The 17,732-nt window shown below is 37.1% G+C and overlaps 1 protein-coding gene across 2 annotated transcripts in view; it reads left to right on the top strand.

Annotated features, from left to right (window-relative positions):
- The window catches only part of Eip75B (Ecdysone-induced protein 75B), a 191,427-nt gene that overhangs the window by 127,717 nt on the left and 45,978 nt on the right, over window positions 1-17,732 (top strand). Inside the window, exon 1 of one of the 2 annotated variants that reach the window (XM_077443713.1) lies at window positions 14,657-15,136. The exons of the other annotated variant lie outside the window; for it this stretch is intronic. Coding sequence (XP_077299839.1) covers window positions 14,842-15,136 — 295 coding nt within the window. The 5' untranslated portion in view covers window positions 14,657-14,841. Of the gene's footprint in view, window positions 1-14,656; window positions 15,137-17,732 lie in introns of those variants that run through there. 2 annotated transcript variants of the gene reach the window in all.

Below are 17,732 nucleotides of genomic sequence, written 5' to 3'. Positions count from 1 at the left end.
ACTACTTATCACAGCCTGAAAAGGCCACTTTAAATACTAGTAAAAAAATCACAAGTCACGTGAAATGTTGAGACTTGACCATTTTCGCCTTTTTGATTTGAATATTTCAGCTTTTTAGCCGATCGATACATTGTCAGCTTTCCTGTGTTTCAATCTACCCCTGCTTGTTTGGTTTTGGTCAGATCAAAGTCCAATTTTTTCCTTTGATAAAATGTGTTTTTACGATAAGTCTTTGCAATTCAGTGTGTATTTATTTATACATGTATTTTTGTCCAAATGTGCAATTCAAATTTGGTCAATAAACTGTCTGTTCGACAGTTGTGGCGCCACATCCACCGGATTGACATTGAAAATTTTCAGCGCAAATTCGCCGTAAGCGATAAAATTTGCGCGCTTGTTGCGCAATAACCTGACCCACAAAACGGTAATACTTTTATCGACAAACATAAAAATAATACAAAAAAATTCGAATCGAGCGCAGACAACAGCGCGTTCGGCCGACGAGAAATAAAAAGTTCTCTCTGGCATAAACAAGTTTCACCTCGAGCAAAAAGTGATCCACTAACTAAATCGTCTTCTTCTGCTTCTTTTGCGCTCAAATTCGGACGCTTCTCTTTCTCGCAATTATTACTTTTACTTCTAAACGGCGTCGTCTCATCGGCTTTTCGTTTTCCTTCCATGGTGTTCGTGTGTTCTCAATTTAAGCACATTTAAACCGTGACGTCACTGATATGCTATCTAAATCCTTTCCGGGGACTCATCGTTACGTAGTGTGTACATTTTGTCTAATAATTAAATACATATAATATAATATAATAATAATCATCTGCTTGATGATTTTTTTTTGCCAATTATGTACATTATTTAATTTGGCATTCAAAATTATCTCAAATAATTCCAAGTATTGCATGGGCGTTTAGTATTATACATAAGCAATACTTATACATATGTACATACTTACTCACATATCAGTTCAAACAATTCCAACTGACGCAGAGTAGAATATTTCAATCTAATTACGTTTGAATTTTAATCACGTAAATATTTTGCTTCTGAGAAGCGGATACCAATAACATTTTATTCAGTTTCGGTACAGCGACTGTACTCTGTTGTACCTGTCGGCAACAATCAGAGCAAAACGGAACTCGGGTTTGTTGCAGAAGTGGAGGGGATTTCAAACAGATGGGAAGCGCGATACCTGCGGTAAACACATCCGAAATTACTGTATGTAATTGCATTTTGAATCGAATGACCTCTGCTAAACCCGAAAATGATTCACCTGGTTCCAAAAGTTCGCTGAAAATAGTAATAAAAATATATACAAAGACTTCAAAAGAGTAGAAGAGGAGTAGGCGTTCGATGGGTTTCACGATTTTACTCTACGCGTGTTTGATTGGGATTTTTTTCATTATTATCATATTAAGATGGCGTTGTGCAGAGGCGTTTCAAGGTCGAAAACCGAAAGAAGTTGTTACCAAATAAGTGAACGATCGATGGCCGAAGTTCAAGAAACGGTTACAACATACCACTTCTCCTCGAGTGTGCGTAGTCATCATTGCATGGGACGTCATTGTGAAGTTTGTGTAATGAATCTGAAGTGAAAATGTATCGATTCGAAAGTGATTTTCCAATTTTCCGCACCGGAAGTGGTCTGTGTCCAGAAAACGAAATGCGATATTTCGTAAGATGAAGCGGAGTCAACTTGACCGCCGGATCATATATAATATGTAGTCCACTTCGCATCCGACGTGTATAAAACGTAAACAGTTTAATATGCGAATTTCAAATTCTCGAATCTCATTGTTCGACCGGTGCGACCCAATTGTTCGACGTTCAAGATGTGGAAGAAGCAGAAAAAAAAATCGCAACTGCACGCCTACTCCATTTGCCTACATCGTGGTGGTAGTAGTCTTCGAAACAATAAAAACAAGATCGAATCAGTGGCTCTGAACATTTTACATAACGTGGTGTGTATCGATTAAGAAATTCTCATGCGTAAGTGTACACTTTCTCCGTAAGTTACTTGGGAGAAAGTATTGCAACCGTAATAAAATTTTGAACTGAACAAGTTTTGACTATTTTTAGAATGCGTTTGTGTATGGACAAGCTTATTTTCATTTGGAAACTAGTATAACAGGTTAAAAGTTAAAGTTTTGATAGAACTTTGTGAGATTTTTACTCTCGATTCAAATATTTGAAATACGCAAGACACTTTCGAATAGTTTCCTGTTTTCTTTAAAAAAAATCGCTGATCGGAAATGTAAATTTAATATGTAGTATATTTTAGTATAGTATAAATCTGATTAATGTCTGAATCAAATACTGTTACATACTTTGAAATTTTTAGATGGTAAAATAAATTAGATGACTAATACAATCGTATGGTTTAATATTCTATATTTTAGTTTAAAGAAAGTTTGATAGTTGGTTGTCAAATTATGAATTAATATTTCATTTAATTTTAAAATTCAAGTTTTCAGCTTCATAGTAATACGATTTTGTTTGTATTTTGCGGATGAAAGTAGCGTGCAGGTCTCTTCAGATGAATTTTCCAATTTATGTACAAAGGTGTACTTTTTCGCACGTCACACGTCTGCAAACTTGACTCGGATAATTGAGATTTTTCACTCGTCTATTCCGCCATAGTTAGTGCCAACAAACTTAACTTCCTGTACCAGTGGCCCAAGTGGGGGGTAAAAACTGTACTTGTGTGATATAATAATAATAAGACATAATCGTCAACGTACGTACGTACGCTTCTTTTCAAACCTTTTTTATGCAATTTGCGATATTGTGGGAATGAATGTTGCGAGTGAGTGGGTGCATTTTTTTTCCTTTCATTGCGAGGGGAATTTTAATTTTTTTTCATCGCATGTCGGTGAAGTCATCGACGTCGAAGTACATACATAAGTCGCATTCGATTCGTATTTGATAATTCATATTCAGCTCTGACGCCCGTGATGGCCGGTGTCAATATGGCGTGAAGATACATTTGCAAATTTGGGCAACTGTGCCAGTTCCATATTTCTTAAAAACAATAGGTGCTGTAGATCTATTTATGTCTCATAAATTATTGTTATTTGCAATTTGATTATTATTATAATGTAATAAAAATAAGTCATTGATTTGATTATTAAACTATATATTATACATATGTATGTATGTTTGAGTACTTTGACATTTACTCTTTTATGCAAAACTTACGGTATGGGATAAAATGTCGTTTTAAAAAAGTTCGATTGCTTTATTTATACGGCATTCAGCTATCGCCAACCAGTCAAAAGTGATTTTTTTTTATTATTTATAAAATTAATTCTTTAATTACATATATCTACAAAATAATCACAATTTATATTGTAAAAAAATTGATATATACATATGTACATATGTATTAATAAAGGAAGAATGTTGCGATTATTATTGACAATTCAATGACTTCAAAGCAATATATCCGAGACAATTAACGCACATTACTATACCTCATTAAACTTAACATGGCGGTGAGAAAAAAATACGCGACTACCATTTGTGGGCTAAGATGATCTGATAGAATCTCCATCTACGAAATTCACCGTAGTGAGAAATGCGTTAACAGATTAGACGAGAGAAATCGTTGGTCAAAATTTAGTGTTATATTAGAAATTCACATTGACAAATAAACGATGCTTTGTAGTTTTACACCCAACAATATGTATATTTAAAAAAATGGAAAGAATAATTTTTTAAACAATAAGTTGGATTAGTTTTTGATTGGATCATCTAATCAGTTATGTATTTTTTTATTTTATTTATTTTATTTTATTAATTGAAAAATCAACAGACAGGATGTACAGAGATAGGTATAAAAAACACAAAAAGTAAATAAATAATATATGTAACACCCGAGTCCAATAATAGATTATATATGTATATCGTTTTGTGAATAAAAGTCACAATCAAAGATCGGCGTTGGAACGATGATTTTCAAATAACAATAGCCCAGTCCATTAGTGTTCAAAGCAAGAGAGCAAAAAATCATTGTTTTTTAAGAATTTGACAATATCGAACCATTTTTGTGCGAAAAGCATCCATCGATCACCTAAAACTGTTCATAATCAGTCGGGAGACAAATTGCTCGTCATTGAAAATGACCCACGGGAACTAATCGCCCAGCCAGTGCAACCGAGCAATCTGCTCGGTGATAAATTGACGAATTGCCGGCAATAAATTCTCCAGTGATTGTTTTCCTTTATAAATTGACAGACAAGTTGCTCATCGCTATAAAAACAGCTACGCCAAATGAATTTTAAAAAAAATAACCGATTTTTCTGCAGACAAATCTTAACGTCAAGCTAATCGAGCAATAGAATTCAAGATATAATATGATAAATAGCGATATGACGTCATCGCAGAATTCTCACCCCTATATGCGAAATAAACGTCATTCATTTACACACAATCCGTTACAGCCGAATGCGAACGCTTCATGTCCGCAACGACTGATAGTTTTCCGCGGACAGTTGATCTTGACAGATGGACTCGAATAGGTAAAAAGGTTCGGCGCCGGGTGCACCATACCATCTCGCCGAACACAAACAGGCACAAGACGCCAACAGGCACTGGCCGAGCACATACAGGCACACCATAGACTCACACGCAGCACAGTCCATACAGGCGCCGGGCTCCGTTTCCGAAAAGCGCGGCAGGGCCACGGCCGGCCATTGGTCCGCCAATCGGCCGAGGTAAACGACACCACCTGACCTCGCGAAATTTTCAAAGTCTCTCCGTCTCTCTCGCTCGCACCGTGCGGCCGATTGTGTCCGATCGCGTCCGAATCGGACCGATTCGAATGCGCGTGCGCATCTTGCTTTTCAAGGTCTAGGTCTTGCGGCTCGTGGCCGTTTTCGTGGTGGCAGTCACGACAACATCACGATTTCGTAGCCGTGGTGTGTGTGCTCATGTGTGTTTGTACTTTATTATTAGCGGTGCTGTATCTGAATATTGTCAAATGCGCAATTTTTAGAATTTACATACAATGTACGGTCAACCCTCCTACAGCGCGGTAGAACGCATTAGCCAAAGGGCGATAGAAATGTTGAAAATGTTTTCTTATTATTTTTATCTTCAATTTTTTCTTGCTGAATAGATTTAGCGCTGTTATATGACGGTTGACTGTATTAAGTCATATTGATATTATTTGTGATTTTTTTTTTTGGGATCCTAATGAAAGGTTGGTTATAAATTACTATTATATATAGATATTATAATGGACCTAGTAAAGTGATTGAAATTGTAATAGGTGGGTATGAGGCTGAAAGATCAGGCATAAGATGGGTAAGGGAAGCGCTCAATTGGTACCCAAAAGAATTCGGGATAGAAGGAATATAAGTGTGTTGGAGAAGTCTTCGTACGGCGGCGAATGGTGAATGATTGTTAAGATTATGGTTTTTAGCTTTTTTTCAAGTGCATACTCACTTTCATCGATATAAAAATGTTACTACTTCTTAAATATCGACCACTTACTTCTAATGAAAAACTGTTGAATTGCAATCAACAACGGGCATGCTTTTTATCAATGCTTAGTTATGCTTTAAAATAAAAATAGTGTATTGCGATGTGATATTGAACGATTGATATGATATTTCAGTTAATTTTATCATCATAATTTTGCGGCATTTCTATTATGTAACGCACTATTGATAGGTCTAAAATTAGATTGACTATTATTCTACGAACATGTTTTGAACATATCACCCCACCTGTTATGGCCTGCCATTCGTCTGTCCATTGTTTTAAATCTTTATCTTTGGTATTTTATATGCCAAAAATTTTCAGATCCTTCTAAGATCATCATCTCTGAAAACTATTTTCAATTTTGTTGATACGAGACAGGATATGCGCAGTGCGGATGTATTTTGAAGTCGAGGATAGACTAAATTAGAATCGAGTATAGTGACCTCTCATTGAATGTGTGTAAACAGTCCTTGCAGACATTTGAAGCATGTCCTTTTTTGAAACGATCATGAACGCGTTCAAATACGTTGGAAAAATTTACTCGAAATTGGCGCTAATGATTTGAGTACATTGCGCACTTCAAGATGTCATTTTAAAAACTTGCTTTTTTAAGGCGACACATTAAAGATTATCACTTTTTGCGGTTGGGTTTTTTTTTGTTCTGTTGACGAAATATGCACAGAAGGAAAAAAACATGAATTTTATATTCTGTAAACATAATCTTAAAAATGTTTTTAATTAAAATTTCAAGAACAACGGCTGGCAAGATGAGTGAAAACTCTCACTGTTAGAAATAGTTCCTTGCCAAATCGAATTCGTCCAAGCTTCTCGTGGTCTAATTTTGAGCGACCTTAATTTTCATTAGAAGGTGAAAATTTTCGTCGCCTCAGAGCTACATTATTTCTTCTCTAGTTTTTCTGGCGTTTTCAATGAAAAAAAAGCGTTTTTTGAGTAAACCGCCGATGTTGAAATATCCAGCAGAGGACCTTCAACCAGCCGAGTTTGATGGTTGATGATGCAACGCGTAAATTTTCTGGCCGAGGCGATACAAGGTGAAGGTCGGCCAAATAATAACACACACGTTTAAATATGTTCTTTTTTTAATACATCCACACACTCCCCCCATCTCACTTGCGTACATTTCTTTTTACGAAAACACACACAATCTATTCTCGAAATAAATCTTGGCAAAGGATTCCGTAACAGTTATCTAATAAAACGGGAGACCGAAGAAAGCCGGACGATGATTTATTATTGCCTTTTTTTGCTCGGGACAAACGGCACAGAGCCAAAAGTATCGCTCGTCCTTTATTATCTATCATCCTCGTTCGAAAATATTTGTATATTCGTATTGTAGGGGTAGTGCTCGACCTTGGCCCGATCGTCCTTTGAAAATAAGAAGACCGTTAATGGATCGTTAAATCTTCACATCTGAAAAGAGACAGTCCTGTTATTGTAATGAAATCTTTATTGTTTTATTGAGGGTCCGCGGACAGTTAAAATACCTGCGGATGAAAAACACGACAGTGGTTTTAAAAATTTCGTTTTAATTTTCTCTCAAGGATCTGATAAATTTTATTTCATATATTTTTTTCACCTTGCTTTTGACCGACCTTCACCGCTATATATGTAATATTGCAAACACCGCAAAAACACACACAAACACACACGCAGATTGCAGACTGGCAGTAAACACTTATGTAAAATATTCACTCGTTTATGGTTATTTATAATATTTTTAATAAATAATTATTCGTTTGTATTTTTTGTATTTTTAAATGTGCATCATGTAAAATGTCATTGACTATTTAAATATGTACATGTATTTATTTTCCATTGTACCTACTTGTGTATGATGGAATTTTAATAACGTAAATAATGTGATTTAAAAATATTCCATTTCGCATTATTATATTTGAGAAGATCTGTTTATGTTTAGTACAATAATAAAATAACGTTTCTACAGGGAAAGTTTATTTCAATTCCTTCCTCTGTCACGAAACAAAACAACATTGTTTCGAGCCCTATAATCACCTTCACTTTCTGAGAAGAAGGGATCTGATGATTTACAGCGCTGTTAAAAGGCTCAAATAAAATTCCAAAAAGTGTCATAAATTGTGTGATTCTTCCAAATTCATCCATATATCCGGAGATCTTGTAAAATTTTATTTTTTAAAGGTATCGATAGGAAAGGGAGAGTGTTTCCCAAGGGTGAAAAATCCATATAAACACATAAATCTGCGGTCCACTATTGAAAGTGAATACGTGTGCACTTTTTGCATTCGATCGCGAAATGCGAAACCTGCGGGAGATTCCCTTTTTATCCCAGAAACCCAAATAATGACCATTTTTTTCTTTAAAAAAATGTTTATTCAACGCATTAGCGAGAGAGCCGCACGCATCCTGATGCGTTTTTTTTTCATCCGATCTAATATTGCAAGCGTAAAAAATCCATTCTAATATCGTACGAACCTTTCGGCAATTTTGCCAAGTTCCTGTCTTTTTTATGAATTTTTTCCGTGTCCTTTCATTAGATAAAATATCGCATTTCACGCGGTCGTCGACGAAGCGAATCTACTTAACTCTGCTATGAATTGACGAGGAGACCTTGACCGGTTGCAGTTTTCACGGTTGTATAATATGTGAGCTGCGCCATTTTTTTTGGTTGGCTCGTTCTGTGTGCATTTTATGTTTTTTTTTTATTTCATTTGGTTTGCATTTGAGAACTATGTAACTCCTGCTATACACGTGAACAAGTATTCAGAACAGGCTATGTAATATTGAATGCTTCGGTAGAGAAGTTTTTTTTTTGTTTTAAGGTACATACTTCCAATATCCGAATTTTCCAAGATGCGATGTAATTTCTAATTAGTCGAATAATTAGAATGTAACGAATGAGCTGTTTGTTCCACGGCACGTTGCGCAACACTTCCTCTCCCATTTTCTACGGAATGGTCTTGAACTCGCCGAAGTGAAATTGGAATTGGTAAACAACACACGCCGCGGAACAAATAGCCCCAAAAATGTACGTCGTTTTTGAGCCACGTGTCTTCGTCTCGTTGCGCAATTTGGCATTGTGACGAGCTTTCTACTAAAACCGAACCAGACACACCCGTGGCGGCGACTTGTGCAACACATGAAATTTACAACTTTTAGTAGGCAGTAGGAGTGCATCCGTTCCTATGACGCAATGCACTCATCGGCTTGAAATTTTGTTAACACAACGATATGAATGCTTATCAATTTAATAGCGGTTGAAACTGGTTGAAAGTACTCGGTTTCGCCCTGGAGACAATTCTTAAAAATACAGCGCTAACTAACTTCATTTTTACTACTGTTGTATTCAAGCACTAAATGATAAATAGCCCACCCAAAAAAAATCTTAATGCGGTGGTGGTTTTTTATACCCCCCCCCCCCCCGGTTACACTGTACGCTGAACCTTATATCGCGTTGACACGATACGAGCGCACCCGGACAGAATTAGCTAATTTGTCGTTAAATTGTAACGTAGCAACGTCCGAGTAAAATCCGAGTAACGTATCGTGTCCTGTACTTACATTTATTTTCTTGCAACTACTTATTGGTTAGTGACTTTTAATGATATAATCAAAAATTTCTGCATTTTTAAAATTATTTTTAAATACTAAATTAAATTAGAATAAATAATAAATAAATAGAGACAATCAACATTTTTTGATACGCGGCAAATTTAAGAGAAATACATTAAAAAGGTAGAATTTGTTATTTAAGATTCAAAAAATTCGAGATGCTAATAACTCGAATGTGCGAGAAACTGACGGAGAGGATACTGCTTTATTATTATTATTATTATTATTATTACTCAAAAGCTCGCCAGCAGCGTATTTAGTCGGCACTTGAACCCACGTCCTATCTACTGGTATGTAATAGCTCTGCAAGTGCACTACCTTATAGAATAGTAAGCATTTATTAGAACCAAAAAAACTACATTTTTTAATGCCATGATCATTGAGGGTTGCCCATGAGCGACACCTATGCTATTAAACATGTACATACATATTTAAAAATTTTAAAATCTTGCTTAAATAGTGGTGATATGCTTAAATAGGTAATATGGATTTGCCAATTTGTCGACACAAATATCCAGTCTGACTAGCAGTACTATATAAATAATTCTTCTTTTAAATCGAGATCGACCCAAGGCTTAGACCTGGGAACCTCTTGGTGGTTAGCATTAACGCAACCACCTAGCTAAAAGTAAGTGTTTTAAATAAGAAATGTGTACATATTTTCTCAATTTTACAATGCACTTGTGAAATCAATTAAAAAACCCAAAATTAAAATATGTCAATTATCATATTTGAGTTTCCTATCTCAACGCTCGAATCGTAGGGATGGAGCTAATCTAAAACGTCTGGTCTCAATAATTCAAATAATTTATTTTGAGATTATATTGTGCATATGCATGCGGAGTACAAATAAAATCATGAAGTCTGCTGTTTCAGATAATGAGACGTAGACCAACGCGTTTCCGAGTGTGACTGCCTTTGTCAAAAGCAATAAATAACGTCAGATAAACAGCATCACTACAATTTTGTCGCATCAACCGTTTTGTAACCCCAGTAAACAAATAAGACCGATAAAGCTAATGAGCTATGCGCTATAATAATGGATGTCGACACTGTGCGGTTTATCGTATCTTAACCTTCCCGACACATAATGCTCTTCTACATAAGTTCGAAGCCCTACACAGCACGTCAAGGAGACCACCTTATCTCTGTATGTGTTGGACATGTTTCACTTCAACCGTTGACCGATTTTCTCATCTGTATTATACATACATACATATACATATTATAAAACGGAAAAAAAGTCGTTTGTGTGCGGTTGATGAACTTATAAACTCGCGATTTGACCGACCCTCACACCCAATAGGAAGTTGTTCAGCCGCCAAACCAAGCATTTAGAGTTTGAAGTATTCATTATTGTTAGTATGTATTACATTGTTTTTTATCTACTGATAATTTAGAGGTTGTATCCAATCGATTTCCTGAACTGGCGATTAAGATATACATAATACATTCGGGGCCACACTTACACGACACGTACTCACCCTTTTCGACAAGGCATTCCACAATTAGTCATTTGGGTTTATTTTTGTGAAATTTACAGTATGGCCTTGCGGAGGTCGTTGTCCTCTTTGATGCTATCGAAAATTATCGTTGATAAGTATTACTTGATCTAGATGAAATAATCGTCATTGTCACACAATGCCAATGTGTGAACAGGTTGGTGGACGCCTTATCTCGTCACACTTACGACGTGTGCTTTTCATTGAATGATTTGGAAGTTCGGAGATGATCATATCCGGGTGTGATGACCCGCGTTCTTAGGTATATATCACCTCGGTATACAACCCTGAAAATGCAAATGACTTAGCATTAACGAAATTTTTATCGTTCGGTTTACCTGTTCTACGAATTTCTAACGGTGCCGCATATGTTTATATGTACGAGCAGGTGAAACACACGACGTATACTCGAATTTAGATAAGACTACTTCGATTTCAAAATGGTGAAAAATGTAAACATCACAATTGAAATGGTGATCATCCTCACCTCCTTGTATAATTTTGTATAATTTCGGTCATGAAATCGCTGCTGCCTTGCCTGAATGTGATATCTAGAGTACGGACCCAAAGCGCGCCGCTCATAGTTCAACTGTTGTAAATGCTTTGTAAAAAAGGTTCGGCAAACCATTAACAATGCATTTACAACATTTGAACAATGAACGGCGCGCTCTGGATCCGGGCTTTAGTGATATCTAGTTGTCTGGTAGCCTGCGCTCATTATTATTTTCATAATTTTTGTGATGTATGAGTGAATTTTGATCTTCTCTCTTCCATTCGGGTCTTCACGACTTTTTCTTGTACGTGGATATATCGGTGCTGACTGTTGATGCAAGGCATTCTCATTTTTAACTAAGTATTATTATGTTGAACTTTTGCTCCTATTTTATTTTTTTTTTATAAATATGTATATTTTTTTCTGTTATATTTTCGACTATTGTGGCGAATTAGGAATTCCTATAATGCCACAACGGTCGAAACTTTAAATAAATAAATATGAAATGTTTGAAATCTGGTTCAAACCAGACTGTGATTTTCTTATAATGGAACAGGTATAATATGAATATACATATGTATGTAGATACATTTGCCATCCGTTTGACAGCGTCCAATCTGTTAAATGATTAGTTATAATAGCTGTAGGTAACCCTTGTACTATTTAGTGGGGTAATTGACACTCTGTGTCCATGTCGACGCTCGTCATATTTAATTGTATTTCGAGTGTGTGGGGGTAAACGCACGGCATTGGGAATCCACTTTGACTAGTTGGTACACTCATTTAAAAAATTGATATAAACGTGTGTGTGTGTGTGTGCAATTTCAATGCCAGAGAGACCAATTGCGGATGATGCGCGACCTTATGCGATCTGGTGCGGTGGCCAAGGTTCACAAGGTTCATTCGGGTGTGAGGAACTGTATTGTGCTAATGACCGACCTCGACCGATGCCGGAATTACATATTAGTTTAGTCGTCATTCTTCAATTACGTTTGATTTAATTCGAATTCAATTGCGACAGTGTATTGAAATGCGTCAGATTCAATGCGAGGTGCTCGTGACAATCAGCGATTAGATATGTGGCAGTCATCATCGGTTTAATAGCTTTCTATATAAGTAAGTACGAGGGAAATGTGTCCATGTTTTGAAGGGGTCGATGCACATTTGTATTGTGTGTGAGAGTAATTTGTAGAATCAATTGAAGTTTCGCTGAAAAGTGTGATGTCATCGTAATGAGTTCAATTTTGGAAGTCACGTATGTGTGTACGATATTTAGTATTCGATGTAAGCATGCACTGTTGCTTTGGTGAAGAATTATGGTACATTTTCTAAGGGTTGATTGATAGGAAATTGACTCATTCGGGGAAAAAGTCACATAAACGCAATGAGCTTTAATTTCGTAGTATTCGTCGTTTGTTTGAGTTATTTTCCTTCAAATGACCTCGCTCTATCACCCCCTCGTAATATGTGGACCGTGAATCATTCTACATATAAATACATGTGTATTGAATTAGCATTCGATAAAACTTTTACAATTTTACACTTCAAAATTTATATTCTAAAACAATATTTGAAAATTAATAGTTTAATATCACATAAATTCTAGTGTCAGTGATTTCTTACTATATAATTAGTTTTTTTTTTGGATTTAGTCATGAGGAAAAAATATTGTAGTCTACTCTTTTTAGGACAGTAGAGCTTTGATGATCATGTGTTAGTGATAATTTCAGAAAGTGTAAAAGACCATTGAGGGTTGTTGGCCTCATATTGAGGGCTTTATGGGTTAACTTCAATTACCTTAATAATCTCTACAAAACATTTATTTATTTATTTTCATGGCACACATGCAGAATAAACACCTAAAAAAAGTAATAGAGAGAAAAAATATAATATGAAGACAATATTTAAATTCCTAGTTAGTATACTAAAATATAGTAAATATAAAATAATAACAATGAATCAACCACTTCTTCACCTTAGCCCTAAAAGCACTGATTGAATTAGAGAACAAATCAGGGCAATCATTTGCCCAATCATAAAGACGACAAATCCGGGCTATTGTACCATTAAATAAATTAACGGTACATACTCACTTAATTTGCGCGAGCAGGAACAAGAGGAACAGGCTTTTCCTCCCGTATTAATGTGCGCGCGCAGAATACGGGAGGAAAAGCCTGTTCCTCTTGTTCCTGTTGTATCCTGCTCGCGCAAATTAATATAATAAAGAGTATGTACCGTTTACCATGCACCCTTTTTCTTTTCTTCTTTCTGATCTTTCGATTTTCGATCTTTGCCTTCCGATATTTGCGTTTTCGGGCGTTTCACATTCGGGCCCGTGAGGTAGACCCATTTTTAACATGCGAAAAATCTATCAGAACTACATATTAAAAAAATACCTATATATTGGTTGTGATATTTTAAAATAGCAGCAGCGTGGCTCGGTCGTTAAGCTTCTGCTTAACACTGAGAGGCGCCGAGTTCGATCCCTTGAGCTGACCTCGATTGAAAAGAATTTTTCTGAGTATATCTGTAATGATTTGTGACTCCTGGTTGATCGTTTCCTATCAGAGTTTGCCAATTTTCTCTGATTTCATTGTTGAAACGATTCCCGATTAAAAATTGGCTAAAAATCCTTCCTACCCACTATGTCACCACTATTTGAGTATGATTAATGTAAATATTACAATAAAAATGTATGTACAATTCATAGATGTCTCGTTAATTGTCGAGTTTAAGTCAGTGTCTCGTAATTTAGCGACTTATATAATAAAAAATGCTGTATTGTTTGTAATTTGGCCAGGAAGGCGCATTGGGGTTTACCTGTAATGCCTTCCTGGTATGAAATAAAAAAAAAAAAAAAAAAAAAAGTGATATAAGAAAATATGATATAACAGGCACGATTTTCGATTCGTAGTCCGGGCCCTAGAACTTTACCCCGGCTCCCGCCCCCCTCTCATCTGCCCTGGTTACATACTATCGTGCTTTTTGATTTGTTTGTTTATGTTTAAATGAAATGAATAGTGCAACAGGTATCGTAGCAGATGCATCGTATCGTATCGTATGTACATATGTTAGCGTTGAATTGAGCGAGTGCGCGCGCGATCGAGCGGTCGAGGGTTGATCGCGGAAATCAATCAGAACGGCACAGGTCAACGGCGGTAAAAGCGCGCGGGGTAAAAGCGGGTGGCGCTCTCTTGTCGCTTTCCTGCGAGGCGCGTGACCTTGACTGTGGGCGTTTGGATGGGGGGGTATGTGGGGGGCGGGGATGGGCGGGGGGGTGGGGGTCGCGGGTGCAGGCGGCGCGAAGGCGAGCTGCCATTGGCGGGCGCGCGCGGCAATGACCTCCGCGGCCAAATGCATTGAACCCGCAGCCCCTCCCTGCCCCTGCCTGCCCCTCCGCCCCGGCGACAGTCCGCGCACCCAAGCAAGCGGCCAAGTCGCCAACCATCGCGGCCGCGCCATTTCGCAGACTTTCACTCTTCGGGCCGCGCGCGCTCTTCCACCACCGGTGCGGAGCCCCTCTACTGCCCGAACGACACACACCACCGACGACAACGACAGTCGACGCGCGCACGCCACACGACGCGGACGCGTATATCGCACACACTTGTTCTCCTCACTTACTTGTGTTTCGTGATAGTGACCACGCAGTGTTATTGCTTATTAGTGACATGATCCCATAGTTTAGTTACATCCGTACATAAAAATATTTATTGTTATATATATATAGTCCCTATTATCAAAATGACAATGATTGTGAGCCCGGATAGCAGTTATGGTGGGTGCAGGGTGCAGGTGCAGTTGGCCTCTGTGGGCTCTACGACCCCTTCGTGTCCCGTGCGCCCTTCCGACTTTGCGCCCCCTGCGCCCCTCACGGACGATGCGCCCTATGCGCCCCCCGCGCCCGTCTACGCCACCCACAGGGAGGAAAGGGGCTATGCCCCCGTTGTCGCCGACCCCGGCCCCTCTTCGGACAATTACCCCATGGGAGACACCACCGTCTCTTCCGGGGGACATCGAGAGCCAGAACTGCATATCGGTCTGTATTATCATCAACATCATCACCTTGATCTTGAATTTTTTTCCTCGTGTTTTCACAAGTGCGTGAACGAATTCGTTCGGTGACGTGTGAAATATTTTTACCGAATGTCACTATTCGAAAGATGCACTTCAGTTGTTAGTCGTACCTACAATATTCGATAACGATTATAAAACCGAACATGTTATGTATTTACTTAAATATTTTTATTAAATGTGGTGCATCTTCTCTTTTCATTGAAAGATGCACTCTTAACTTTTTGAGAAAAACATGAAACGTTTAGTTTAACATACATATAATATAACAAAAGATGGCATATATAATATGTATGTAGATATCACGATATATCTGTCATGTCTACAATCGAAGGCATGTGAAGATTCAGTTGCGCCGGAACAAAAGTTTGAATTTGGCGCCACCCCCCACCCCCCCCCCCCACCCCACTCGCCCTCAAAAATCATGTTTGAACTTAAATTATTCAAATTTTATTACTTGTGCTAAATCTAAGAATGCAAATTAATTGAAAGTACTTATACATGATTTATTTAGTCTGTCATTTATATTAAGCTTTTAAGATTTCATCTTATGCGGCGATTACTGGACTACTCAAGAAAATTCTATATACTAACTTCACGTTTTTATAATTTGCTGTCAAATTAAATCTATTGATAAATCGAAGGTCTTGTTAATGATCCATTTTTTGAAAATTTTCATTTTTAGGCGACAACAATATCTTTGAATTTATTATTTCACTAAAAAATTCGAGAATTTGTCGCATACAAAAATTCAAATTTGTGTTGACGATTTTACCTCCCTCTAATTTTGGCGCCTGGGGCCGTCGCCCTTTTCGCACACCCCTTCACATGGCTCTGCCTACAATACGTATATTTTTGTAAATAACTATAAAACCGAACAGACGAATTTGATTAATAATTACACAGAAACATTTTCATATCATTTTATGCGAATATATCGAAGAATGATAATATTGATATCACACAATAGACACGTCACACCTGTAATACAATTTATAAATAGTATAGAAAACCAAAAACGAATGGGTACTTTCAAAGTTCTGTTAAATAACACTACTATTTTGCCTTCAGTTTCGGTATAACGAACTAAATATTATAGTTAGCTCTGTTTTGAAAAGTTTTTTACTATGTACATATAATTTGATGTTGCTTTTTCTCAGTTCCATCAATTCTCCCGAGAACTATAGATGCGATTAGGCGACTGTAAATTCAAAGGGGTTTCAATTTGTAATACAATACGTGTACACAATTTTCCAAAAATCCGTTGAATTTCACACGACGATCGATCGATCACACTGATTCGGCGTAAAATTTCAACGTTCATTAATTACACGAAACGTCCAAACTTGGCGCAAGGGGTTGTCGTAATTGTTTGACACTTGCAAAAAACGATTAACGTAAAGAGGGGTGTAGCGTAACACATGATAAATGAAGATGATGATTTCAACGCATTTCCGGCGAAATCTTACGGCCAGGTAAATTGCATATTGTATACCTGCCTTAGCCCTTTTCGATCATCGATCAAATGTGTCACAAAACTCAAGTTAGTCACGCTTTGCAAAATTACCGAAAGAAAGTCTGCCTGTGAATCGGACTTTCTCATGCGTGTGTTATTGTCGATTCATAATTACAATAGTAGATATATGATTGATATATTTCTTATTCAATAACATTTCCTCGTCAGATTAGAGCCCTTAATGTATGACATCCAGCTGACTGCCTTCTGTAATAGTCGAATGCAATCGACGTGATGCAATTCCATAACACTTTCCAGAATAGCTAGAGCTAGGCTGCTCTGTGATGCAACAACAGACAACATCCAACAACCAACACTCTCTCTTATGCAAGCTTTCTCCTACGTTTTGCTCTTACGCTCTTCACACACCTTTCTATTATACTATTTTAATGCACAAGTATGCTATTTTCATATGTGCCAAACATCTGTAATGCGATCGTTTCAATTAATAACACTTTCGATCAATTTGATACAGTGATTTGCGGAACGTTCTTATAGCCGCAAAAGTCAATTTGAATTTTCAATCTATTACTTTTTATACAATGTGTATGTGTGTGTGTGTGTATTGCGTAAAACGTTTGCATGAAATAATTGGACTTTCGTTGCGTTATCAATCTTGGTTGTAATTTTAGTGTCATTTCGAAAGTAGAGTTCATTCTATTGAATTTGATGATATTTTGTATCATAATATATGATTTATATTTGTGAAGAATTGCATCAAAACCGGATCGGATCGTTCGTTGCATTGGAGAAATGCATAGAGAAATTGACCCGGTGCGCCGTTTTATTACATCAGTACTGGTCCGCCATCATCAGCACACTTATCGTCATTAGATAATGCAGTTTTGCACGCATGCACACGCTGAATGCCTTCTTAAGGCACACTTTAATTACTTTACTGCGTTGATCTCAAAACAAGTCCACTTTTAGAAATTTCTCCGCATATTTTTACCTAATTATCATTTAATATATTTTTTAATAAGAATGGAGCAGGGAGATATTGGAAACGAAATTCGTCGGTGATAACAAAGATAAGAGCAGTTAA

Source organism: Arctopsyche grandis, chromosome 13 (genome assembly GCF_051622035.1).
Source record: "Arctopsyche grandis isolate Sample6627 chromosome 13, ASM5162203v2, whole genome shotgun sequence".
Classification (NCBI taxonomy): Eukaryota; Metazoa; Arthropoda; class Insecta; order Trichoptera; family Hydropsychidae; genus Arctopsyche; species Arctopsyche grandis.
The sequence above is the reverse complement of the archived record's forward strand: the minus strand, read 5'-3'. Positions and strand labels throughout refer to the sequence as shown.